This window comes from Thermobia domestica, chromosome 1, assembly GCF_964235325.1.
Source record: "Thermobia domestica chromosome 1, izTheDome1.hap1.1, whole genome shotgun sequence".
NCBI lineage: Eukaryota > Metazoa > Arthropoda > Insecta > Zygentoma > Lepismatidae > Thermobia > Thermobia domestica.
In genome coordinates, this window is record NC_137454.1 from 42,607,172 (window position 1) to 42,629,802 (window position 22,631).

General features: G+C 35.1%; 1 protein-coding gene across 1 annotated transcript; it reads right to left on the reverse strand.

Moving 5' to 3' along the window:
* Positions 1 to 1,698: 1,698 nt before the first annotated feature.
* Positions 1,699 to 20,945, reverse strand: LOC145666012 (uncharacterized). The gene is made up of 2 exons (XM_081733117.1): positions 20,510 to 20,945; positions 1,699 to 3,750 (listed from the first exon to the last, which is right to left on the reverse strand). The coding sequence occupies exons 1-2, from the start codon at positions 20,783 to 20,785 to the stop codon at positions 3,619 to 3,621; spliced, it is 408 nt and encodes a 135-aa protein (XP_081589243.1). The 5' UTR covers positions 20,786 to 20,945; the 3' UTR covers positions 1,699 to 3,618.
* Positions 20,946 to 22,631: the final 1,686 nt, after the last annotated feature.

Consider the following 22,631-nt stretch of genomic DNA (forward strand, 5'->3'; position numbering starts at 1 on the left):
GTATACATGTTGGTAAGCTTTTACACATAGAATATGTACCTGTAATATAATTTATCAAAGATGCAACAAAGAAATATTAATTAAATCATTACAAGATTGAATAATTATTTAGATTAGAATTTTTATGACGTATTATACTTTGTTACTTATTATAGCTCAAATGGCAGTTATATTACTAATATTTACCAAATTGTATTTACAAATTCAAATAATTTAATTTATAAAGAACCTCAAAATATATTCTAATCAGAACACTTGTCTGGCATGCCTACTTATTCAAGAATACAAGAATAGTTTTCAAAAACGCAAGAATCAATCGTAAGTACGGTAACTAATGGAATCCAAATTACAGGAATATCGCGGTTAAGGTTGGTTTAAAGGACAAGTTTCGCCGATAGATGTCACTACAGTTTTCGTATCTCTCTCATGTATCTTTTACCTTTCACAAAAATTGACGATTTCTCTTACAAATTTCAAGCTACAGGCTTCAAGTTTTTAGAGAAGGAACTTCATAACCTATCGAAGGCAACAAATCCGTGCCGATTTTTTTATTTAGAATTTTCTTCATCGTTGAAACAGTATATAGTTAAGGATTTGGATATTCAGTTTTAAAATTTAAGCCATTTCAACAATGAAGAAAATACTAAGTAAACAATCGGCAGGGATTGTTGCCTTCGATAGGTTATGAAGTTTCTTCTTTAAAACTTTGAAGTCGGTAGCTTCAAATTTGTAAGAGAAATCGTGAATTTTCGTGAAAGATTAAAAAAAAAAAATACATGAGGAAGATACAAAGACTGTAGAGACACCTATCGGCAAAATTTGTCCCTTTAAACCGACCTTTAATGGGCGAAAAGAAATGTCTGCGCTTACAAAATCGTCTTGTTCTAGTTCTATTCACAATGGATTTTAATTTAATTCGTTTATTATAAAAAGTTAGAATAATAAACAAAACAGTATATATGTAGAGAGATGCGATTGGAAACTGCGTTTACTTACATGCTGAAAGAGATCCTCTTTGATTAGTTTGAGACTTATATCGACATAGATTTCGGCAGCTAGACATGTGTGTCTGCCCTTAAAAAATAGTCGTTTCTAACGATGAAGATACCAACTTAACTATTTAGGTTTTTGATAGTCTCAAAAACGGAACTTCCGATTTAGAGAGTTTTGGCCACGTGTTTAATAATGGAGACTACTGTGCTCTGAGTGGATGTTAGACGCAAACACTACTTCGTGAGTACAAGCAGTAACTCATATTTTGTCTGACTAGACCTGTAACCATTTGATTTCACTGATCTTACGAGAACAGGTATTCCAGTACTCCTGAATAATTCCACCAATAGCAATTTGCTGGAACTCACGTGTGGAACTCAACTGTGCTCGCATGTCCTCACCCCCCTGATCGTTGATAATTTCATAAAAATATGGTATTTGCTGCCTTTTAATGTTCTTGCAATTACCTTAAATCTATTTGGTTTAAAGATCTCGAAAGTGCTGGTATCTTAGTTTCGATTTGAAAATGGCCTCTCGTTCCCCCTCTTTTTCTGGGCTGTTTATATATTGATATTGAATATATATATATATATATATATATATATATATATATATATATATATATATATATATATATATATATATATATATATATATATATATATATATATATATATATATATATATATATATATATAATCGGCATCTAGAAACACTGTCACCATGTTTTCCTCTTCTTCACCTTAGTTCTTCGGCTCTCCAATTTGTAGATAACATTTGTAGAGTTCCCTCGTGGCTAAGCAATTGGCATACACGCCTTTGGCGTGAGAGATCCGAGTTCGATCCCCAGCGGAAGTTTATGTGGTTCAGATTCCGTGTTAAGCTGTAGGTCCATCTCTCATATCGCCTTGTTGCTGCAAGGGTTCCTAAACTGAAAATCAAATCAAGATAACATTTGTAGATAACTGTCATCCTAACACCACACATGTGGCTTCCAGTGAATGTAGTTTTAACAACAGTGTATTCTAAGTTTTGTTTTATGCTAACAGTAAAATAAATAAGGATTCGGCCACCTGTATAATTTTACTTCATAAGATGTTATTCTATAAAATGCTCATTTAAGAGGGATATATCCAAGTACATAATGTGAAAATCAATTTTTCTAGCAGTGGTGGCGGAACCTTGGGGAGAGAAGGAGCGTTATTATCCTATTGGGTGACCACCTGTAGGGATGGGAGAAGGAAAATATCCAAAAAAATAAATTTAAGAACAGTACACAAGATAAATTGCTCACTCTTACAAAATCGAAATTATTTTAAATTACAATTACGCAAGTTTCCAGTTTTGATTTTCTAAGTTTTTTTTTCTAGTTATATATGCCTGTTTCTCTAGTTGTATATGTATGTTTCTCTAGTTGTATATGTATGTTTCTTTAGTTGTATATGTATGTTTCTTTAGTTGTGTATGTTTGTTTCTCTAGTTGTATATGCCTGTTTCTCTAGTTGTATATGCCTTTTTCTGTAGTTGTGTATGCCTGTTTCTGTAGTTGTATATGCCTGTTTCTTTAAGTATATACCCGGTACGTCTATTTCATTAGTTGTATACGTTTGTTTCTTTAGTTGTATATGCCTGTTTTTTTAGTTGTATAAGCCTGTTTCTCTGTAATACGTAGTATAATTGTATCAGTAGCAGTAGGAAATGATTGTGTTGGGAGGAATGTTCAAACACTTGTTTAAGGAAGTAAGTTAATACTGTCTGTCGACTTTCGGAATTATCAGTTAAGACGGCGAAATCAAAAATTGGTGCTGTGAGTCATAGCTTTTACATTCTTTCCCTCCGAATCCACCCCATCCCACTTTCTTCACGTATATATTGCTCACTCTTCATTATTCTTCGTAAAGAAGCAAATTTTGCCGTCATTTGCGAGCATAATCAAAGTAGCGTCCGATTTATGACGTACCCACAATTATAAATTCTTATTTAGATCACCAAAAAAGCACTAAGAATCTAAGATAAGAACATAACGTTTTGACATTGAATTAAAGAGCAATAACAAAACTCCTAGTTATCTCATACTACGTATATCTGTGTGTGTGTGTGTAGTCAAGTTATTTTTGTTACTCTTACGTCAAAATATGTTATATTGCCACTGAAAATGTGATGAGGGAGGAAAATTGCCGATTTAAAAGAGATTTATACTTGCACATTATTCATTTATGATACATTTATGGACCAAATAAAAACACTTTTGAGCCGTCTGATGTTTAGTCTTGTGCGAAACTATACCTGTTTAAAGAGAAGTGAATGACCATGTTTTCAGAACAAGACTGTATATGCCGTATTGTGTAGTTGATGTTTCACATCTGACTTCCAATAGTTTTACTTTCATATGTCAATAAAAAAAAAGTAACACATGTAAAACACATTCAAAACATTGCTTCTTATTTTCCTTAGAGTATTATTCATAAACCACGCTTACACAAACACACTATCCAATTTGAAAAGAAAACAGACACACTTGTCTTTTTCTGTATGTACTCAATACTGAACGTAACATTCGTCAAACCATTACTGTTCGCTCACCAAAGTCTTTTTTGTTCGCCCATCCACTGACGTTTCGTAATGTCACCGATCTTTCACTTTTAGCTGTTTCCAAGTCACCCAGGCTGTGGTCTCTTCGTTCTCCAGGTTAATACGGGAGCGCACAGGTTGAGAAACCATCTTCAGTTGGTCCTCGCTTTTCTTCATTGTTGTGCCCTGTAAAATTTTTAAAAAAAGGTCAGTAACATTATTATTACGTGGAAAAACATTTAAAAGGAATTTTGTTCAAATCAAATCAATATGTTTCAGAAATGATTAGAATATGAACCGTAGGACACACGAGGCTCTTGAAATGATATTACAGTAATAAAGTGCAGTTATTTCCAAGAGGCTGGTGAATGACGTAAAAGATCACGTTTTTACGATCAGAGTGAATTGCTCGAGAGGAACACTAGAGTGAAGGAGCGCAACGACTGAGATAGAAGAACGGAGTAACCAAGTGCTGGGAGTGGATGCGTGCGAGCTATCACTAATATTGGGAGTTAAAATAGGAAGCTGAAGATCGAGAAACGTGGAAGAAACATTTCCTGTTCCAAACGTAGTTAAAAAAAAAAAAAAAAAAAAAAGCAATAGTCGCAGAACCTGCCAACAGGCAGAATACTTAGTAGTAGTAGTAGTAGTTATAATAATAATAATAATAATAATAATAATAATAATAATAATAATAATAAGAAGAAGAAGAAGAAGAAGAAGAAATACTGTAAAAATGGCATATGTTTAACAAGTTGACTACATTGAGACTCGATGATGTGCTCAAGTATCGTCACTCATGAAAATTTCCAGGTTAAGTTATCATTTTGATCTTCCGCTTATAAAAGGCACCTACTTCAGACTGTTGTCGTCTATTCATAATATATGGGTGCTATATGGTTCTTGTGACACAAAATTGCTAGAAACTTATGCAGAAATCGTGAGCCATTCGTTGAATGGTAAGGGCCGAGGTGGCTCAGTGGTAGAACGTTCACCCTCTGGTACTTGGATTCCCTTGTTCGATCCCAGCTCGCGCCAAGTGAACTTTGTGGTGAACAAACATCATGTGCGTGGGTTTCCTCTGTCTTCTCTCGTTTCCTCCAACTTTATTCATTCCACCGTTTCACTCTTTTCTCATCATCATCGCCGTCTCTTTTAGCCTATCCGATATAACCGTGTGACGTGAAACTTTAATTTTTTTGTTGTTGTTGTTGAATGGTATGTTTCTCAAAGAGGGTCTATGCACTGGCCTACTAAGATAGTTTGATATATCTATAGAAACTTTCAAATACTGAAATATCAGTATCAAAATATTATTATAAATATTGATTTTTGATATTTTTCGATTTTCGATGTGACAATGTTTTCCTATATTTTTCGATATTTTGGTATTTCATATTTAGATATCTTGAATGTTATTCATTCTAGTTTTGAAACCATGCATAACTAAAATAAATAAATAAATAAACTTTAACCAAAGCAAGCACTGTTACTAAGCTGTGTTTCAGTTTCGGCATTGCATTGTTGCCTTTTCATCTAATACTATGTGTGATGAAGGCAATAACATATTGTCGAAAATAATAATAATAAGTGTTTATTTCGATTAGGTTTTATTTTCATTTGAGATAGATATTTTCCATATTTTTGATATTTTCGAGATTTTGATATATCAATCAACTTTTAATATTTTATCGATACTGACACCTAATATAAATCTCAGACTTAATAAATGTGCGATAATTGGAGATCTAAATCATCTCCGGGGACTTTGCAAGATCTATCTGAATTATTTTGTGTTGAAGAGATTTCTAAGAAACAAGATGAAACATTTCGAGAAGTGTGTTGAAATTGGCGTATCTACACGTAAAATATGCCAGCTCTTCCTTTTAAATTTTGGTATAAATACCTTCGATTTGCTGTAGCCTCCTTATCCGCTTCATAAGAGTGACAATGGGCTACCCTTCTCTCAACTCTTTAGAAGCAAAGGATTGTACAGTATGTCTCAATTGTAAACTCTCCGGGGGTAAAAGTCCCATACTATACACTCCTGTTGGCGCCTATGAGTCAAGCTAAAGATTTTATTATACAGGGTGTCCAATATACAATGCAACCCGGAGTTTGGGATAGTAGAAATTTTTAACCTGAACTGATACACAATAATGGTTATACCAGAATGAAGCTTTGTTCATGTATATAGAGTAGCTTCGGTGGAATAGGGCCACATGATGAATAGGGCCACTCGTTACGTTATTCACCTTTTTAGAGAACAGAAGCAGAGAAGCGAGTGCCACGTCGTGTCTTCACTGTGAGTCTCTACAAGTTCATTGTGCAGTTATATTGAGTGAATACTGGACGCTGATTGTATTACAGAGCAACTTTCATCATCAATTGAAGGCAAGTGTTAAGAAAAATAGCGTATTTTTAATACTTCTGTCATGTATTCTTTCTTGCTACGCTATGTAGTTTTGTTGGAAGTGCAGAAGTTTCATTTTCTTACCTTCAACACGGTTGATTCAAGTTGTTATGAGTAGCATGATAGTCGTGAAGGAACTTAAACAGGGTTCCCAACTTATTTTTCTATATATTACCAATTAGGGTGAATAGGACCTTATCTAGTTAGAGTGAACAGGGCCATACTTTTTGATTAGGGAGCCGCGATGGCTCAGTGGCAGAACGTTCACCTTCGGTGTGTGGGGTCCCTGGTTGGAGCCCAGCTCGGGTGGACAAACACTGTGTAGACGGGTTTTATCGGGGTTCTCCCGTTTACTCCCACTTTTTCATTCCACCATTTCATTCATTCTCATCTTCACCGTCTCCTTTAGCCTACCCGGCATAACCTTGGGAAGTAAAACTCAAAGATTTTTCCCACTTTAATTTTGTACGAATGCATGCATCAACCACATCCCATCCATTCACCCTATCTATCGTCTTATACATATTCTTTGTTGTCTCTCTTTCTTATTTCAGATGGGAAAATATGAGTGTTAAACACAGATGACGTACAAGAAGCAGTACAAGTTTTTGCCCTGTTGCACAATTGAAATATCTAATAAGGAAGCAGAAATTAATGCTAACAACTCAATGTTTGCAGAGTAAGAAACGTCAACAACTACATCTGTGAAAAAAAAAAAGAGTTGAGTGTATGCTTATGTCCAAGAAGGCAAGCATTTCTTTCCATAATTTAATACCAACTCCCAAAAAGATTGTTAAAAATATATAAAGTAAATCTAGACCTAAGCAGCGTGCTGAGCTACTAACATCTCCACAATCTGTTCGAAAAGCATTATTTAAAAGGGCAACATAGAACGTCAGTAGCAATTTCAGAAGACCTGACGGAAGAAAAAGAATGTGATGAAGATGAAGTAACAAAAAATACAAATAAAAATGAAATGATCGTGTGTTGGTTTTGCAGCATTTCCCATTACTGCCCTTTGTTTTCATCCTTTGGGTACTGGATATGTTGCTACAAGTGCAAAGCGTGGTATCATATGCGATGTATTGAAGGAGAACAAAAAAAAAATGTTTACTTGTGGACGTTGTCTCAGCAATCCAGCAACAGAACGAAATAAAAGCTAAAAATGAAAAAGTTTACTGTTTTTCTTCAATGCAAACTGAAGTTTTGTTTTTGTGTACTCTTTTCGTATATGATAGGCTAGGGCTATAGACAAGGGTTAATTAACAATTTTTTGCTGATTAGAAAAAAAGAGATCGTTCGTCTTATTATTAACAGACTGTTCAAGAATTTTTAGTTGTAATGTAATTTCTGTGATACAAAAAGAAGGTATTAGAGACTACTTATTTGTGTTATGTTTTCTTAAAATACATTGGAGAGAAACTTGTTCCCACCCATATACGAGTATAAATATATGACTTTATGAGCACGTAAATCTACCGTTTACACCTTCTATTATTCTAAAATATTATGTATACGAATTCTACTCTATCTTTTAGTACGACTTTACAATTGTGTGTGGTTTCAATCCGCTTAATACATGTGGCCCTATTCACCTTACGAACGGCCCTATTCATCCAGATATGTTAGGATGAATAGGGCCATTTCAGGCGAGTATATATATATATATATATATATATATATATATATATATATATATATATATATATATATATATATATATATATATATATATATACATTTTCATAGTATTATATAATTTTTGAAGAAAATTATTTTCTATGAACTTTCTAGTAGAGATATGGTATATTATAATTCTGTAAAAAGTTTTTTAATGAAACACTAATTATAGCAATACAAGGTAATTTTCTTCAATGTAAGTAACAGTTTTATCATGATAATTTCAAAGTTCATTTTTCGTTATTAGGAACCGCATAATGTAGACAGATCCTTAACACACCTTTTGATACAATGAAACATTAGTAATGTTGCCAATTCAGAGTGTTTTATGAAAACTACGATTTCCCTAGTAGTTCCCCCTTACATAGGCCTCTTCCGATTAGTTATCGATGCAAATGAAAAATTCTTTTTTCTGTTCCATACTTTCCAAGCCACTTCAACTAAACAAACTGAAAATTAACGACAGAACATCCATACGTATGAGTTATGAGTCAATTTACATGTTTTGCAAAAAAAAAAAAAAAAAAAAAAAAAAAGATTTACAACTTCGGTTACATCTGGCAACACTGTGTGGTTCCTAGTGTACTTCAATGGTTGCTTCCTAGTTAAAAAATATATGCATGAACAAGTCTTAATTTTGGTATAACCATTATTTGTGTATCACTTCAGGTTCAAAAGTTCTACTATCCCAAACTCCGGGTTGCATTGTATATTGGACACCCTGTATTTTCAATAAATAAAAATTGCAGACTGCTCAGAATAAAGATCTTTATTTCGTTGAAATCTCACTTCACCTCGTCCTTATAAAAACTCCATTCCCTCACTCTTGCCTTACCTCATCCCAAATTATACTTCCTGTCCCTTTATTTCACTTTATACTTCAAGTCACTTGTTTCACTGTACTCTAAATTAATTCCCTGACCGGAAGCCAAGCCGTAAAACCGGTTTGTCGTGAAATTTCATGTGGTGTCTTCAAAAATTGTAAGATTAAAGAAAAATTGTATGCCATTCAAAAGATCTATAATAGTAACTTAAAAAATCGATTTTCAGACAAAGTGTATGAATTAGTGTGTGCAACAGCAGTAACAAACCTCAATTCCAACATAACCTATCATACCTAAGTCGCGATGTTGTAAGTGTTCAGAAAAGTGTTCTCAGAAAAAAAAAAGTTGGAAAGCACTGATGTAAGCTAACTCACCTCACTGCAATTATCATATTCTCTCTTCCTAATCTAGTGTTGTCATGAAACGAGAAATTTCTTGTCTAGTCTTAAAAGAGAGACGAGAGTCCACACGAGAATTACGATTTTGAATTCGAGACGAGATTAGAAACATTACAATTATTGGCTCCTTTTCCAGACTAGAATCGAGACGAAACGAGAAATTTTATGAGTCTCGTGGGTAGCACTATATGGTAGTACTCGCGCCGAGTCGTGAAGCTTGACCTAGATCTACCGATTTCACTACCCAATAGAACGCGAGGTTGTGTTCCGGTCGTCAACCCCCACCCATCAAATTTTGTCAGTGTCTTCTCTCGCGCTACACGGAAAACATCTCCCGAGAGTACAGTGTTGTCCGATTGGCGTCAAGTTCCGTTTTGTTAATTCTTTTTTGTTGCGTTATGTTTTCGTTGTTACTATTTGTGCTATTGTTACCATTTTATAATAGTTGTTACAGTAGTTTTGTTGTGCAGTGTTATTATTGGTAATATTTAAACGCTTATTTTCATATACTCGTTTACTATGTCTTCAAAGTTTGGCAACATTGTTGGTGAATTTCAGCTGTTTGACATTTCTCCAAGTGTGTGTTCGGGAAGCGGCTCCACGAATTGTACCGAAGTTTTCCGATGTGTTGGAGCTCAAGCAAAATATTGCCATGACTGAATAAGAGCCCAAGCTTCACGACTCGGCGCGAGTACTATAGTTCACCCAAGTCTTAGGTCTCAAACACTATTTTAGTGTTAACATGATCCATAATATAAAAACTATAGATTGATAAAGTAATTTCCGAAACATAATGAAGAGGATTTATTAAGGATTAAAGATACCCAAGTCATTATACAATATCCAATAATAAATATGGTTTAAATGTTGTACCACATCCTTTGAGAACCTCGTAACACGAAAGGATTCTGGTAAGTTCTAGACCAGGGTTTCTCAACCTGGGGGGGGGGTCGCGAGGGGGTTTCATGGCGGTCACAAAGACAAGCGGAAGAGATAAATATAATTAGAATGTAACACCGGAAAATATTTTAAATATTATTTTGAATTTTGTTCTGATAGGTATATCTTTATTTTTAAAGGTACTTACTGTTAAGTACAAACATTGGTCTACTAAACATTTTCAACGGGAGCAGAGTTTTTAAAAAAAATCAATTTAAATGAAAGAGGCACAATATAAAACTAATGAGAACTGCATATTGAAATACCAGAAAAATACAAAAGCAACAGAACTTCCATATTGAAATATAATTAAAATTGAAAGCTAATGAGATACCTGAGCATGGTGTGATTTCACTAGTGCGGCAATGTCCGGTTCAATCTTTATGACGGACTTTATCAAGTCATGTAGAATACTCAATAACTTTTTTAACAAATGTCCAAGTTTTTTTTAAACCAACATTGGAAGTCACTTTATTTTTTTTTTTTTTTTTTATGATATGACCCAAAATTAAGGGGTTTTGAAGTTCTAAATTTTTCAAACGGCCTCCGTTTTGAACCAGTATGATGGATCGGATTCGATATTTGTAATATGAATGAACTGACCGGATTTGGTTTTAATCCATTCGCTTTAGGGAAGGTACTGTATCCACTATATACAAGAAATGAATTCTACTATTATAGAAATAGCTGGATATCGTGATATCTCTGTAATAGGTATATTAAAAATTCCACACAAGCTTATTACAAACCAGAAATTATAAGGAGGTCACTGGCAAGAGGATGTGATAAAATTGTGGTCGTGATAGGAATAAGGTTGAGATCCACTGTTCTAAACGAAATTAAGAGCAGAGTCAGGTCAAATTGTGGACATAAATTTACGAATAAAGCTTTTCGAAAGTCGAGGAGAGATGAGAAAATATTTCTCATTACCTTATTTCTCACGCAAACTTTTGTTTCTCGTTTCCATTCATTGTCGAAATGCAAATTTCAAATTGTCCTAGTTATCTAATTGAATCAAAGTAAGATAACAAAAGACAAAAACTAACTCGAGGTAGGTACTAACTATCTGACCAAATTCATTTCAAACTGTCCAGTCGCTTTCCCGTAACATGAGTACAAATAGAAGACAATGTTACTTTGAATGTGTTTTTAAAAATATAGAAAACATTTCCTTTACCACGTCTTCAATGGGGAATCTCAGAAACACTGGACATGGGTCTTCTTATTTTTTAGTGAATAGTTCAGAAACTGAGTTTGAGTTTCTGATTTAATGGGATCGTGAAATACTCAATTTTCCGTATAAACTTTGCCCTCAGATGACCCTCTTTAGGTTTTTTTTTTCTTTTAGGCTCAGGCCCGTCTTTCAGAACCGGTATCTGAAAATTAAAACCGGCACGGGTTATCATCATTGCCTTTTATTTCTTTAATTTATTTGTTTTGCATTTTGGAATAGGTGAAAGGGGATTTGAATAAGGGAGGGAAAGGAAACCACAAACAAGAAACAAGAGACAAAAAAAACGAAACAAAAACAAAACAAAACAAAGAATGAACAAAGAATAAACTATTCAAAACTCAACTATTGACTGTTCTAATTTCCAAAGTGCTGTAACCGTTAAGCTTGCCCCTAACATATTCTAATATTAAACTATGCAATCCTCAACTATCTACTAATACGATTTCCAGGGTATTTGACCATTGATCTTGACACTAACATGTTCAGATACTAAATTGTTTGCTAATCAAATCAAAATTATCTAAACTCTTACTGATCTGCGTTGTCATTTCCTACCTCTGTTTGGTATTTTTATTTATTTAATTCTGATCTTGTTAGTATTTAGTTAGTTACTTCTAACTGTTTAGCTACTTCTATTTTTGGTATATTTATGTCTATACGTATTATTATTATTATTATTATTATTATTATTATTATTATTATTATTATTATTATTATTATTATTATTATTATTATTTGAGTTACTTAAACTTTGTTTCTTTACTTAGCTTGGTTGAGTCCATATTTAGGATTTGTCCTCAAATTAAAGTGACACGATGAAATAAAGTTTATATACCGAGTTTCATCTTCCAAACTTCATGGCGTCGTAGATATTTTTTTATCTCCCCGCTCCCCCTGTAGCATACGTATTATAATCAAATTGACACGATAAAAATCCAATTTAAAGTACATGATAACTACACTTCAAAATGTACTTTATAGGTTCAGCCGTTTTCCCGTGATTTGATCATCCACAACAGCAGTTTCATATCTATATACTAGAATTGTGTCTCACATCAGAATTTAAAGAAGAAATCCCTGGAAACCCAAAGCTCGTGGAGAAATTTTGTAGAGTGGAGGAGGAGGTAAGTTGGATCTCACATCTACTGACACAGACCCCTCATATTCTCTCATATATCTCTCATCTCACCGAATTTCTTTTGCAATATTTTTATTTTTTACAACAAGTCATCTCCATGAAGACTTCAGTTATTCATATTGATGCTATCTATTTCATCCCTTTCATAAACTTCAGTTCCCTTGCCACACTCGGACTTAAAGCTGGATTGCCACTTTGCAAGACTCTTGTAGCTGTCATTAAAAAAAAATCTTACAACCCTACAATATTTCTCCATGTAAACATAGTCTTGAAAGAGACATACATTTTTTTTTTCTTCTTGTAAGGAGTCAAACCATGTGCAACTTTCTGGGTCGTCATGCTTGCTACCTGCTATCGCCCTCCTGCTCACATTTAAAGAAAAATACCAGTTTCGCCGCTTCCGAAACAACAGATTCTTTTGAACGGGGAAAGGAAGCGCGCCAAAATACACGTTTTTAATGAGAAGGTTCACTATTTGTCCACTAGAGTGCAGTGCTGCATGGGTGGAGATACTGTATTTTTCTTGCTTTCAGAAAGTTATAATGTGTAAACTGTAAATAAAAAGATTGGGTTACAAGATTTTTTAAAATGGCAGCTACAAGATTCTTGTAAATTGACAACCCAGCTTAATACAAATTTTCATATTCAATTGCTTTCACCTAACCTAACCTCATCACGTCGATCACGCGAATATCTATTTTCTTCATTTCACCTTATCTTAAAGAATGTGAGGATGGTAATCCTTTCACAGTAGACCATAATCCCATCTTGCCATTCATCGCTTATCGAACGTGACATTTAGTCTATACCATACGATTTGTGCAGAACAAAGTAGCGCCCAGAACAGTTACTCTAATAGAATTCTAGGCTTTTAATATCCTTACTCAAATCTTCAAGGCCAAGTCAGTAGGCTTGAACAAGTTTGCATTTACATGGCTGCAGAACTAACAAAATCTATAGCAAATTTGCTAGTTTCTCGATTGCAGGCTTGCTTCAGACTTGACAATAGTACAATATAAGCATTTTATGTATACAATTTTAATACGTTGTCCTTTAAACTGACACACCTGTAAAGCATAACTTAAAATTTACACTTGGTAAACCCATATACAGAGAGGATTTATAAAGTTAGTCTATCAAGGAAAATTGTGGGCAAACTTAGATTTATTATAGACGTGCTTGCATTTCTTCGTTTCAAGACCTAAATGCCTCCCTACTGAATTGGACTTGTTAATATGTTTGTAAACAAGAATCAAAAAGATTGAAAAGCGTCTACTATGGTCAACTGGAGAACTCTGTTAGATAGTTGAAAAGTCCATAAACTATAAACCCAAAACCCTTCAGAACAGCGCAATAATTTTTAGATCTCTCAAGTAATGTACATATACACGTAGTATTTCGATTTGTCAATTAATACACTAATTTGTTTAAAAGTGGGACAAAATGTGTTAGTAGACGTTATATAAACGAATATCCATATCCATCCATTTTATACGTAATTAACTACCTAATGTAATGTGACCCAGGGGGAAATAAAATCCGTTTAGAGAGCTTCGTTTATCAAATTAAATTGGAATTAAGCCTCCCAACAGGCACATAAAGAACGTTATGTCGCGAATTCTATCACACCATTAATCTTGCCTTTGGGGACAGGGAGTAAATGACCCATATTTCAGAGATGATTGGTAACATTAACATTTCCATTGTCAAATAATAATAATAATAATAATAATAATAATAATAATAATAATAATAATAATAATAATAATAATAATAATAATAATAATAATAATAACAGTAATAATAATAATAATAATAGTAATAATAATATAGTAGAGGCAGTAACGTACACAGAATTATATCAAGGAGGATTCAGGTTTACATTTTTTTTAATGTTTAGGATTCGAGATTAAGGGAGACTGTGATGATTATATTGTACAAAGACGACAACTTTCAGGTCGCGTCTCGAAACCGTTGAAACGAGACGAGACGATAAGTATTTTTTTTAAATTCGGATAAGCGGGATAAGACGAAAGATTTCGCGAGTTTCGTGAGCAGCACAAGTTCACACAAGGCAGGGACACACCCACGCGGAAGGGGGAGTCCAACGGGTCCGGACCCCCCCTCCGCACACACACACACAAAGCTTCGTAACTCAGCATAAGTTTCTATACTTTCCTAATAAAACTATGCATATTTAGCACATAAATGATTGATATAACATAAAGGTTTGATCTTATGCTTCATCTGTGCACATATTCTTTTTCTTTATAACTCAGTGGTAGAGGGTTCACCTCTGGTGCATGGGGTCCTTGGTTCGATTCCAGGTCACGCCAAGTGAACTTTGTGGTGGACAAACACCGTGTGCCTGGGTTCTCTCGGGGTTCCATTATTCTTCATTCCATTATTTCTTTCATTTCTCATCACCACCGTCTCCTTTCGCCTAGCTACCATAAACGTGGGGCGTAAAACTTAAACATTTCATTTCATTTCTTTTTTTTAATTATAAGAACAATCCACTTTTATGCTTTCTATTTGAGAATTCGTAGTTTCAAGTCCAGGTGATAATACTTAACAATTAATCTTTATTTAGAGTGCAGAATAATACCGGCCCAATATTACATAATGTGTGGTGTAATCCAGTGGCGGCGGTTGGACATTAAAAGTGGGGGGGCAAGACATGATCTGAATATTTGTATATCAATGTTAATTTTCTTGGTTGCATCTAACACTTTGACACAAGATTGTATAACAATTAGGATACTGTCTTTTGCAGTTAAAATACCGTATATCGTGTTTCATATATTGACAAGAGCAATCCAAGTAGACACTACCTCTTGTACTCTTAAACACAAGGTGTAAGAAGAGGTTTGATTCCTTGCTCATGAACATCTTAAAATTCTGTCTGGAAAATTGTTATAAGATTAGGGGTCTATTTAGTAACAAATTTGCATAACAAATAAATAGAAAAGATAATACTAATCAAATAATCATAGTATTTAATAATGAGGCGTGTTGTGCAAAAGTTATATTGAAACTGGGAATTAATGAACAACTTACATTTTTAATTCCACGCATGCTATTATATATGGTACTACTCTTAGAAAGACAGTAAATACTACAATGATGTGCTACGACATTTAAAGAAATACTTTTGCAGCTTCCCGAAACACGTTCGTTGCCATTAGGTACAGTTTTTACTTTCTTGGAATACATCAAAACTCTACAACACTTAGAATAACTCCAGTTATACAAAATAATCCTAAAACCTAGAATTATGCTGAATTCACTAAATTTAATTGTATATACAAAATTATATCTGTACACTCGTAAACTCGTATATTACATTGCAAAGCAATGGAAAAAGTAGAAATTATTTCTTATTACTCTCTCTTTAATTAATATTCCTTACTGAGCTCCTTCGTGGCTAGCAGTTAGCATACGCCCCTTTGACGTAGGAGACCCGGGTGCGATTCCCGGCGGGAGTACATGTGGTTCGGATTCCACGTTAATCATTAGGTCCACGTCTCATATAGCCTCACTGCCGAACCGGATGTTAAACTCAAAAAAATCAAATCAAAATGTTCCTTGCTATTAGAAAGAAAAAGAGACATTTTAGGAACTGTCGATTTTTGTGCAATTAAAGAATAACTTGTAAAGAACTTTTTTTTTTTTTTTTTTTTTTTTTTTTTGCAAAATGTTATCTCAATTAGTTTTAAAGCGGCTGTCTAACATATCAAGCCCTTACGCTCGAATTGTGGCGCTCCAATAGGTTAATTTTTGGGCCATTTTTCGTGGCAATAAAAACGCAATTCCTGTAGCTTTCTTTACTATACGGGAAAACAATCAATACCTACTCACGGAACAGCAATTATTTTATTCTATGAACCATTAATGCATACAAAAACTTTATATTTCCAAATAAAACTATATACATTAATGGGTCATTTCAAAAAAGTGGGGGGGGCAACTGCCCCCCTTTGCCCCCCCTAATCGCCGCCCATGGTGTAATCTGTAGTGTTGCACCTCCTAAAGCTTTGGACCACTCACACCAAAGAAAAATCTCGGTGCTCGCCTGTCAAGGCAACACTGTTTTTATCGTTACCTTATTCATACAGTAGTATAAAAACTATAAATTGAGAAGGTGATTATATGAACACAATGAAAGTCATTCGTCAATGTTTAAAAAGATGCAAGTCATTACATAATATATTCTAGCAATAAATACGGTTTAACTGTTGCAGGGGCGTCATTTAGGGGGGTAGGAGGGGAAAATCCCCCCCAAGAGTTTGAGGAATACACATACTTTAATCGATTGTGTACTAATATACTGGTACAAAACGTGAAAATCTTATGTCGGTGGTGCTCGTGCCCCCCTCAAGCGAAATCTGAAATGACGCCCCTGGACTGTTGTTATATCACACTTTTCGTGGACCTTTTGACGCGGAAGGATTATGATAGCTTCTAGATAAAAATTAAGAAAAGCAAGTTGTTCGGATTTCACGTTAATCAGTAGGTCCACGTCTCATATAGCCTCGCTGCTGAAAGGGACGCTAAACTAAAATCAAATCAAATCAAGTTTCGTTTCACAGTATAAAACTATAGTAGACTTCCACATTATGCTAATTCAGTACCCAAACTTGAAATAGTACATCCATAATTACTAACTACAATAGAAGATTACGATCAATGATAGAGGCACTCGGACGCTGAATCCATATCGAAAAGCTATTACTCACCATCTCTAAATGTTTGTTCTCTACGGAGATTAAAACCGGAAGTGCTACTTGATGTTCATCACTTCCGGTAGCAATAGTGGGATAAAATCAGAGGTGAAACACATTCTTGGTACTGAATCCATATAAGACCTCAGACATTTGTGCATAGTATAGTTTGGAAGTCTGAAAACAGTGTAAAAATTGCGTACATCAATTTACAAAACGATACGAGATTAGAAAATCTTATCGAGAATCGAGACGAGACAAGAACGAATACTTTAAGGTTGGTGTAAAGGGACAAGCTTTGCCGGTAGATGTCAGTCACTATAGTCTTCGTATCTCTCTCATGTATTTTTTACCTTTCACGAAAATTCACGATTTCTATTACAAATTTCAACCTAGAGACTTCAAATTTTTCGAGAAGAAACTCCATAGCCTATCGAAGACAGCAATCCCTGCCGATTTTTCATTTACAATTTTCTTCATTGTTGAAACAGTTATATTGTTAAATATTTGGATATCCATTTCAACAATCAAGCCATTTAAACAATTAAGAAAATTTTAAATTAAAAAATCGGCACGGATTGTTACCTTTGATAGGTTATGAAGTTCCTTTTCCAAAAATTTTAAGTCTCTAGGTTGAAATTTGTAAGAGAAATCGTGAAATTTCATGAAAGGTAAAAAAGTACATGAGAGAGATACGAAGAGTGTAGTGACATCTATCGGCAAAATTTGTCCCTTTAAACCGACCTTAAGCAAACGACAATGAAAACAAATAAGTGTCGTTTCCCAATGTGAAACTACAGTAGACTTGCAAACTATGAGAATTTAACACTCAAAATTGAAGAAGTAGTCTACATCTATAACTACTTTTTGGAGTAAAATAATAAGATCAAAGAAAGAACCTGCTCTTCGAACGTTAAATTCACATAAAAAAGCTATTACTCGTTATACTTTACTTTTTTTCTTTTTTTTTCTATGTCGATGAAGGTTGCAACCGGAAATCGTTAATTTGAACCATTTCCGCGTTCAACAAATGCTAAAGGGAGGAGATAGAAGCTGTAAAGCTGAATCCATTACATAAAACTAAATCTCTCGATACTTCTTACCATTTTTGTATGGAAACCGGAAGCAGTAGTAAATTTCAACACTTTCCGCTTTGGTAGAGTTTAGTAGATTGTGACGGCATGTTCTTTTAATACCCTGAATCGATTGCAGAAAGCCACTTATTGATATATTTTACCATTTTTGTTCTATAGCGATAAATCCTGAAACCGGAAATTGTTAATTTGAACCACTTCCGGCTTGAATAGAGGGTAAATGAATAAGATAGAACCTATTCTTGGGACGTTGAATTGATTGCAGAGAACCGCTTTCGTATCTTTTACCGTTTTTGTTCTCATGCTATCGACAGACGGACGGACGAACGGCACACTAAACTTAAAATCAAATCAATCAAAGAAACCAGAATTACACGGTTCAAAACAGGTAATAATTGTCAGTGTTCCATTCTTTCCTTGACTTGGGGTGAAATTTATACCATCCTTGGAAATAAATGCATTTCTCCATTTTCTCAATCAATAGGTCCCAATATACTAAATTTCGTTCTTGTACGTCCAGTGATTCCAAAAATGCACAATAATAGTATTATTTTCGTGATTTTGTCGGATCTCCCTTTGCTCCCCCGTAGTGAATTCATGGAAATGAAATATTCCATTCATGTTATCCGGATAAAAAGCTTTCAAAATCTAAGCATGTTTACTGGGACTTTGAATAAAGAGTTGAGAAAAAAAGGCTTATAAAGTACTTCTGTGGAGTATTGTGCTGTATCGGTGAGAAACATGGACATTATGCAAAAATGATGAAAAACTACTGGAAGCCTTCAAAATGTGGGTGTGAAGAAGAATGGAAAGAATTAGTTAGGGAAACGAATTGGAGGGTCTTAGAAGTGGTGGAGGAGAAAAGAAGAATTTTAGATATTATTAAGGGGAAGAGAAACTGGTTGGGACATTGCCAACAAGGAACTGTATCATGAGCGACGTGCTAGAGGGTATCAGAAAGAGGTATAGGGTAGAGGTGGTAGGAAAGAGAGGGAGAGGGTGAAGGAGCTTACAATTATGAAAACAGGGAAATCGTACGTGAAGACGAAGAGGTCAGCGTAAGACAGTGGAGCATGGAAACTTTTCAACTACAGCAAATGACCTGCCGATAATCGAGGATACCTATGATGATGATGATGATGATGATGATGACTATTTGAGGAGTATAGTTAGTGCCATACCAGTACCCTCTGATTAGAAAATATTTGAAAGCTCACCACTACTGTCCAAATCTCGATGGGCATCTGGATGTTTCGTAGTCATCGTTGCGAAGACACCCATAAATTCCACAACAATGAAAGGCAGATTCGGTGGTGTAGTCTGTAATTCACTTCTTTTGGAGGTGAAATTGTGTGGTGGGAAACGGGCTATACTGTGACAATTAATCTTACATGATGTTCCGTGCTCCCATCAATTGTACCGGATCCAACCCCCGGTGCTAGTTCAAAATCGACGTTAATAATAGCACCCGTTCTTCATAACCTTGGTGCTGCAACGAAAACAAGCAACATCGAAAAAATGAAATCTTTCAGTTTAACGTCCCACGATTATGTCCTTTAGGCTAAGGGAGATGGATGATTAACGCAAATTGGTGGAATGAGAATGTGGAAACGGGAGTACTCGAGAAAACCCACGGACACGCTGTTGTTCACCACAAATTTACTTTAGGCGGGAATCGAACCAGGGACCCCATGCACCAGAGGGAAACCCTCTACCAGGGAGACGCCGTGCCCCCCGAGCAATATCCAAAACAATACAAGTAAAACCTTTGCTGGACTGGGGACCTTTACTGCTTCTACTTAGCAGACGAGTATTCCATTATTAAGATAACCGAAAACTATCTGTTTTAAGCAGCTTTTAGTTTTGTTTTGTTTTGCGTTAACCGACGTTTCCAGGACCGAGTCTATACGAAACGTGGACCTACAACTACGTGAGATGCAAGGCATATGAGATTTTATTAGGATTCGAACTCGGGTTGTCTGCGCCAAAGACCTGTAATCATTTAGCAATGAGAAATCTTGGTTTGGTACCTGGTAGCTCAGCCATAAGAGATTGTAACTTCTGAGTGGGAAACATCATAGTTCGACTCCCTGTTAAACAATAACTTTAAAAAAATCAAGAAATCTAAGTTGTTGAACTAGTAAATCCCTTTTTCTCTCGAAAACCCAGGACAAGATGGTGTCTACCACAAACTTACATGACTTGGATTCGAACCATTATCTCTTCACTTCAGAGGTGAGTGCTTTACTACACAGCCATCATTACTTCTTATAGTTTACCTTTCATCTTTCAGTTTAACGTCCCACGATTATGTCCTTTAGGCTAAGGGAGACAGATGATTAAGACAAATTAATGATGATGATGATGATGATGATGGAATAATTAGTGGAATGAGAATGTGTGAGGAAACGGGAGTACCCTGAGAAAACCCACGGATACGACTTATAGTTTATGGAGAAAATAATAATATATATTTCTTATGGATAAGAGAATATACGTACCACATTTGGATGTCTGTCTTCAGAATTCCAAAGACAAGTAACACCTTGTTGTGTCCGTACCTCGAGGCAATACACAAATAACACCGTGACACTAATCACACAAATTAGCACAGGCAGTCCTATGTGAAGCAATTTCATTGATGAGCCGTGATGTGTTAGTTTTTCCACTGATGATAAGTTTGAAAGATCGTCCGGTGTTACTAACAATTTATTTGCCTTGTGGAGAACACTTCTTAAACGTTTCTGTGCTTCGTCAATATTTGAATTAGGCAACATTTTAAGTCTCGCCTTAATTTTTTGAAGTGTCCAGTACAACAGAGCGGTACAGAATAGATTAACGAAACCACGTCGAAACAGGATTATAAGGAAAGGTTGCACATGCTTTGCACCAATGTGACTAACGGAGAACTGTTATCTCGATGCGAATTCGTGTAACTTAAATAAAATCGCTGGGAAACAGACATGCACTTTTGCCTTGCGTAGAACGATGCGCAACCGTAAAGAACTCTTTCAGAGTTTGGAGGGAAGTGATGTATTCAGTTTTCGGATGATGTTCAGTAACAACGGATCAGTTCTTTTAATTGTAGCAAGAGTAAGCGAGCTTCTAGCGTACAACTGAACATGTATATGCAAGCCCGGATCTACCATATACACAATACGTACATTTGCACGGGGTCAAGTTTTGAGGGACGGCAAAATCTGTCATAACTATATTATTTAAAATAAGTATTTCTTTAGGATTTAGATTTCTGGTCTTTCGTCATCTATAACCATTCAGCCCGTCACGTTTTGAGGGAGAATGTCCCTCGGCGAGCACACTATCCGAGTAAAGGAAAGGAAGGAAGCAGCCTGGGACCTATAAGTTAGGTACCACCCCGGTATTTGCCTGATGCGAATGAGAAAAACACAGGAAAACCTCATACAGGGTGGCTGGCCCAAAAAACCGTTTTACACTTTTTCGACCGAGTGCCCCCACCAGGAATTGAACCCGGGACCGCTCACACTGAAGACGAGAGCACTAGCGACTATGCTACGCGGGCCCACATAAATGTTTCTTCTTGGAAACAGATTCCATGATGATTACTAAGTTGACTTACTATATGAATACTACATACATAAATCATATTTAGGTCGCATTAGTTTAAGGTCGAATGAACAGTGCAAATGGTCAAGCAATGAATTGCTTGATTGTTGTTAAATACAAGAACTCAATTCTCAGCAAACACCTGTTGCATTTAAAATTTACTTAATTATTACAGTTTTCATATGAAAACTAGTCTTTGTCACGAATAAGTTCCTTATCTTTGAAGGAAAGAAACAAGCTTTTTATATATATAAAAAATAACAGATATAGAAGGAAAATCAAGAAATAAGGATAAAAGAGCTAATTGCACTGGAGTTGTAAAATGATATATTGAGATTGAAGCTAGATACTGAATTTTATAAAAAGAATTACCATCTTTTCTTTGCAGGTGTGTTTCCTTTATCTTTCACTAACATAATAGATTATTATTATTATTATTATTATTATTATTATTATTATTATTATTATTATTATTATTAAAAATAAAAGCAGACACGAGATTGTTGTTTAGGCCTTTCTGAGTGCAGGTGCCCTTTCCTTTCCCTTTGCTGTTTATGATGAGTAGCATACTTAAAATCGTGGTTTTTAAGATTAGTTCTTTCTGAGGTGGCAAATGACGTCATTGCACGTGGAGGCAGATTGCCTAAGGTCGCCCCTGTGTATATGGGTGTCTGTTCCGCGACAACTTTCGTAAAATTTATTTGATTTTAATTAAATTTGTTGTTTGTTGAAGGTTAGCATGTATTTCAACCTTGATTGTATAATGAGACGTGGATAGAAAATTTAAGATGTAATCTGAACCACAGTAAAGTGTTATATTTTTCAACGCTCTCCCACCTGGAATAGAACCCGGGAGCCGTACAGCAAATGCCCAAGCGATAGTTAGACCAGTAGGTAAGGCATTTAAGTTCTTGAAGTAGGCAAGTTCTTTTTTGAAGGTTAGGTAATAAGTATATTTTCTGTCAGGTCTGAGATATTAACCCTTTTAGGATTTCCACATTTGAGATAAATTTTATACTCTCTCAAACAGCTCCTGCT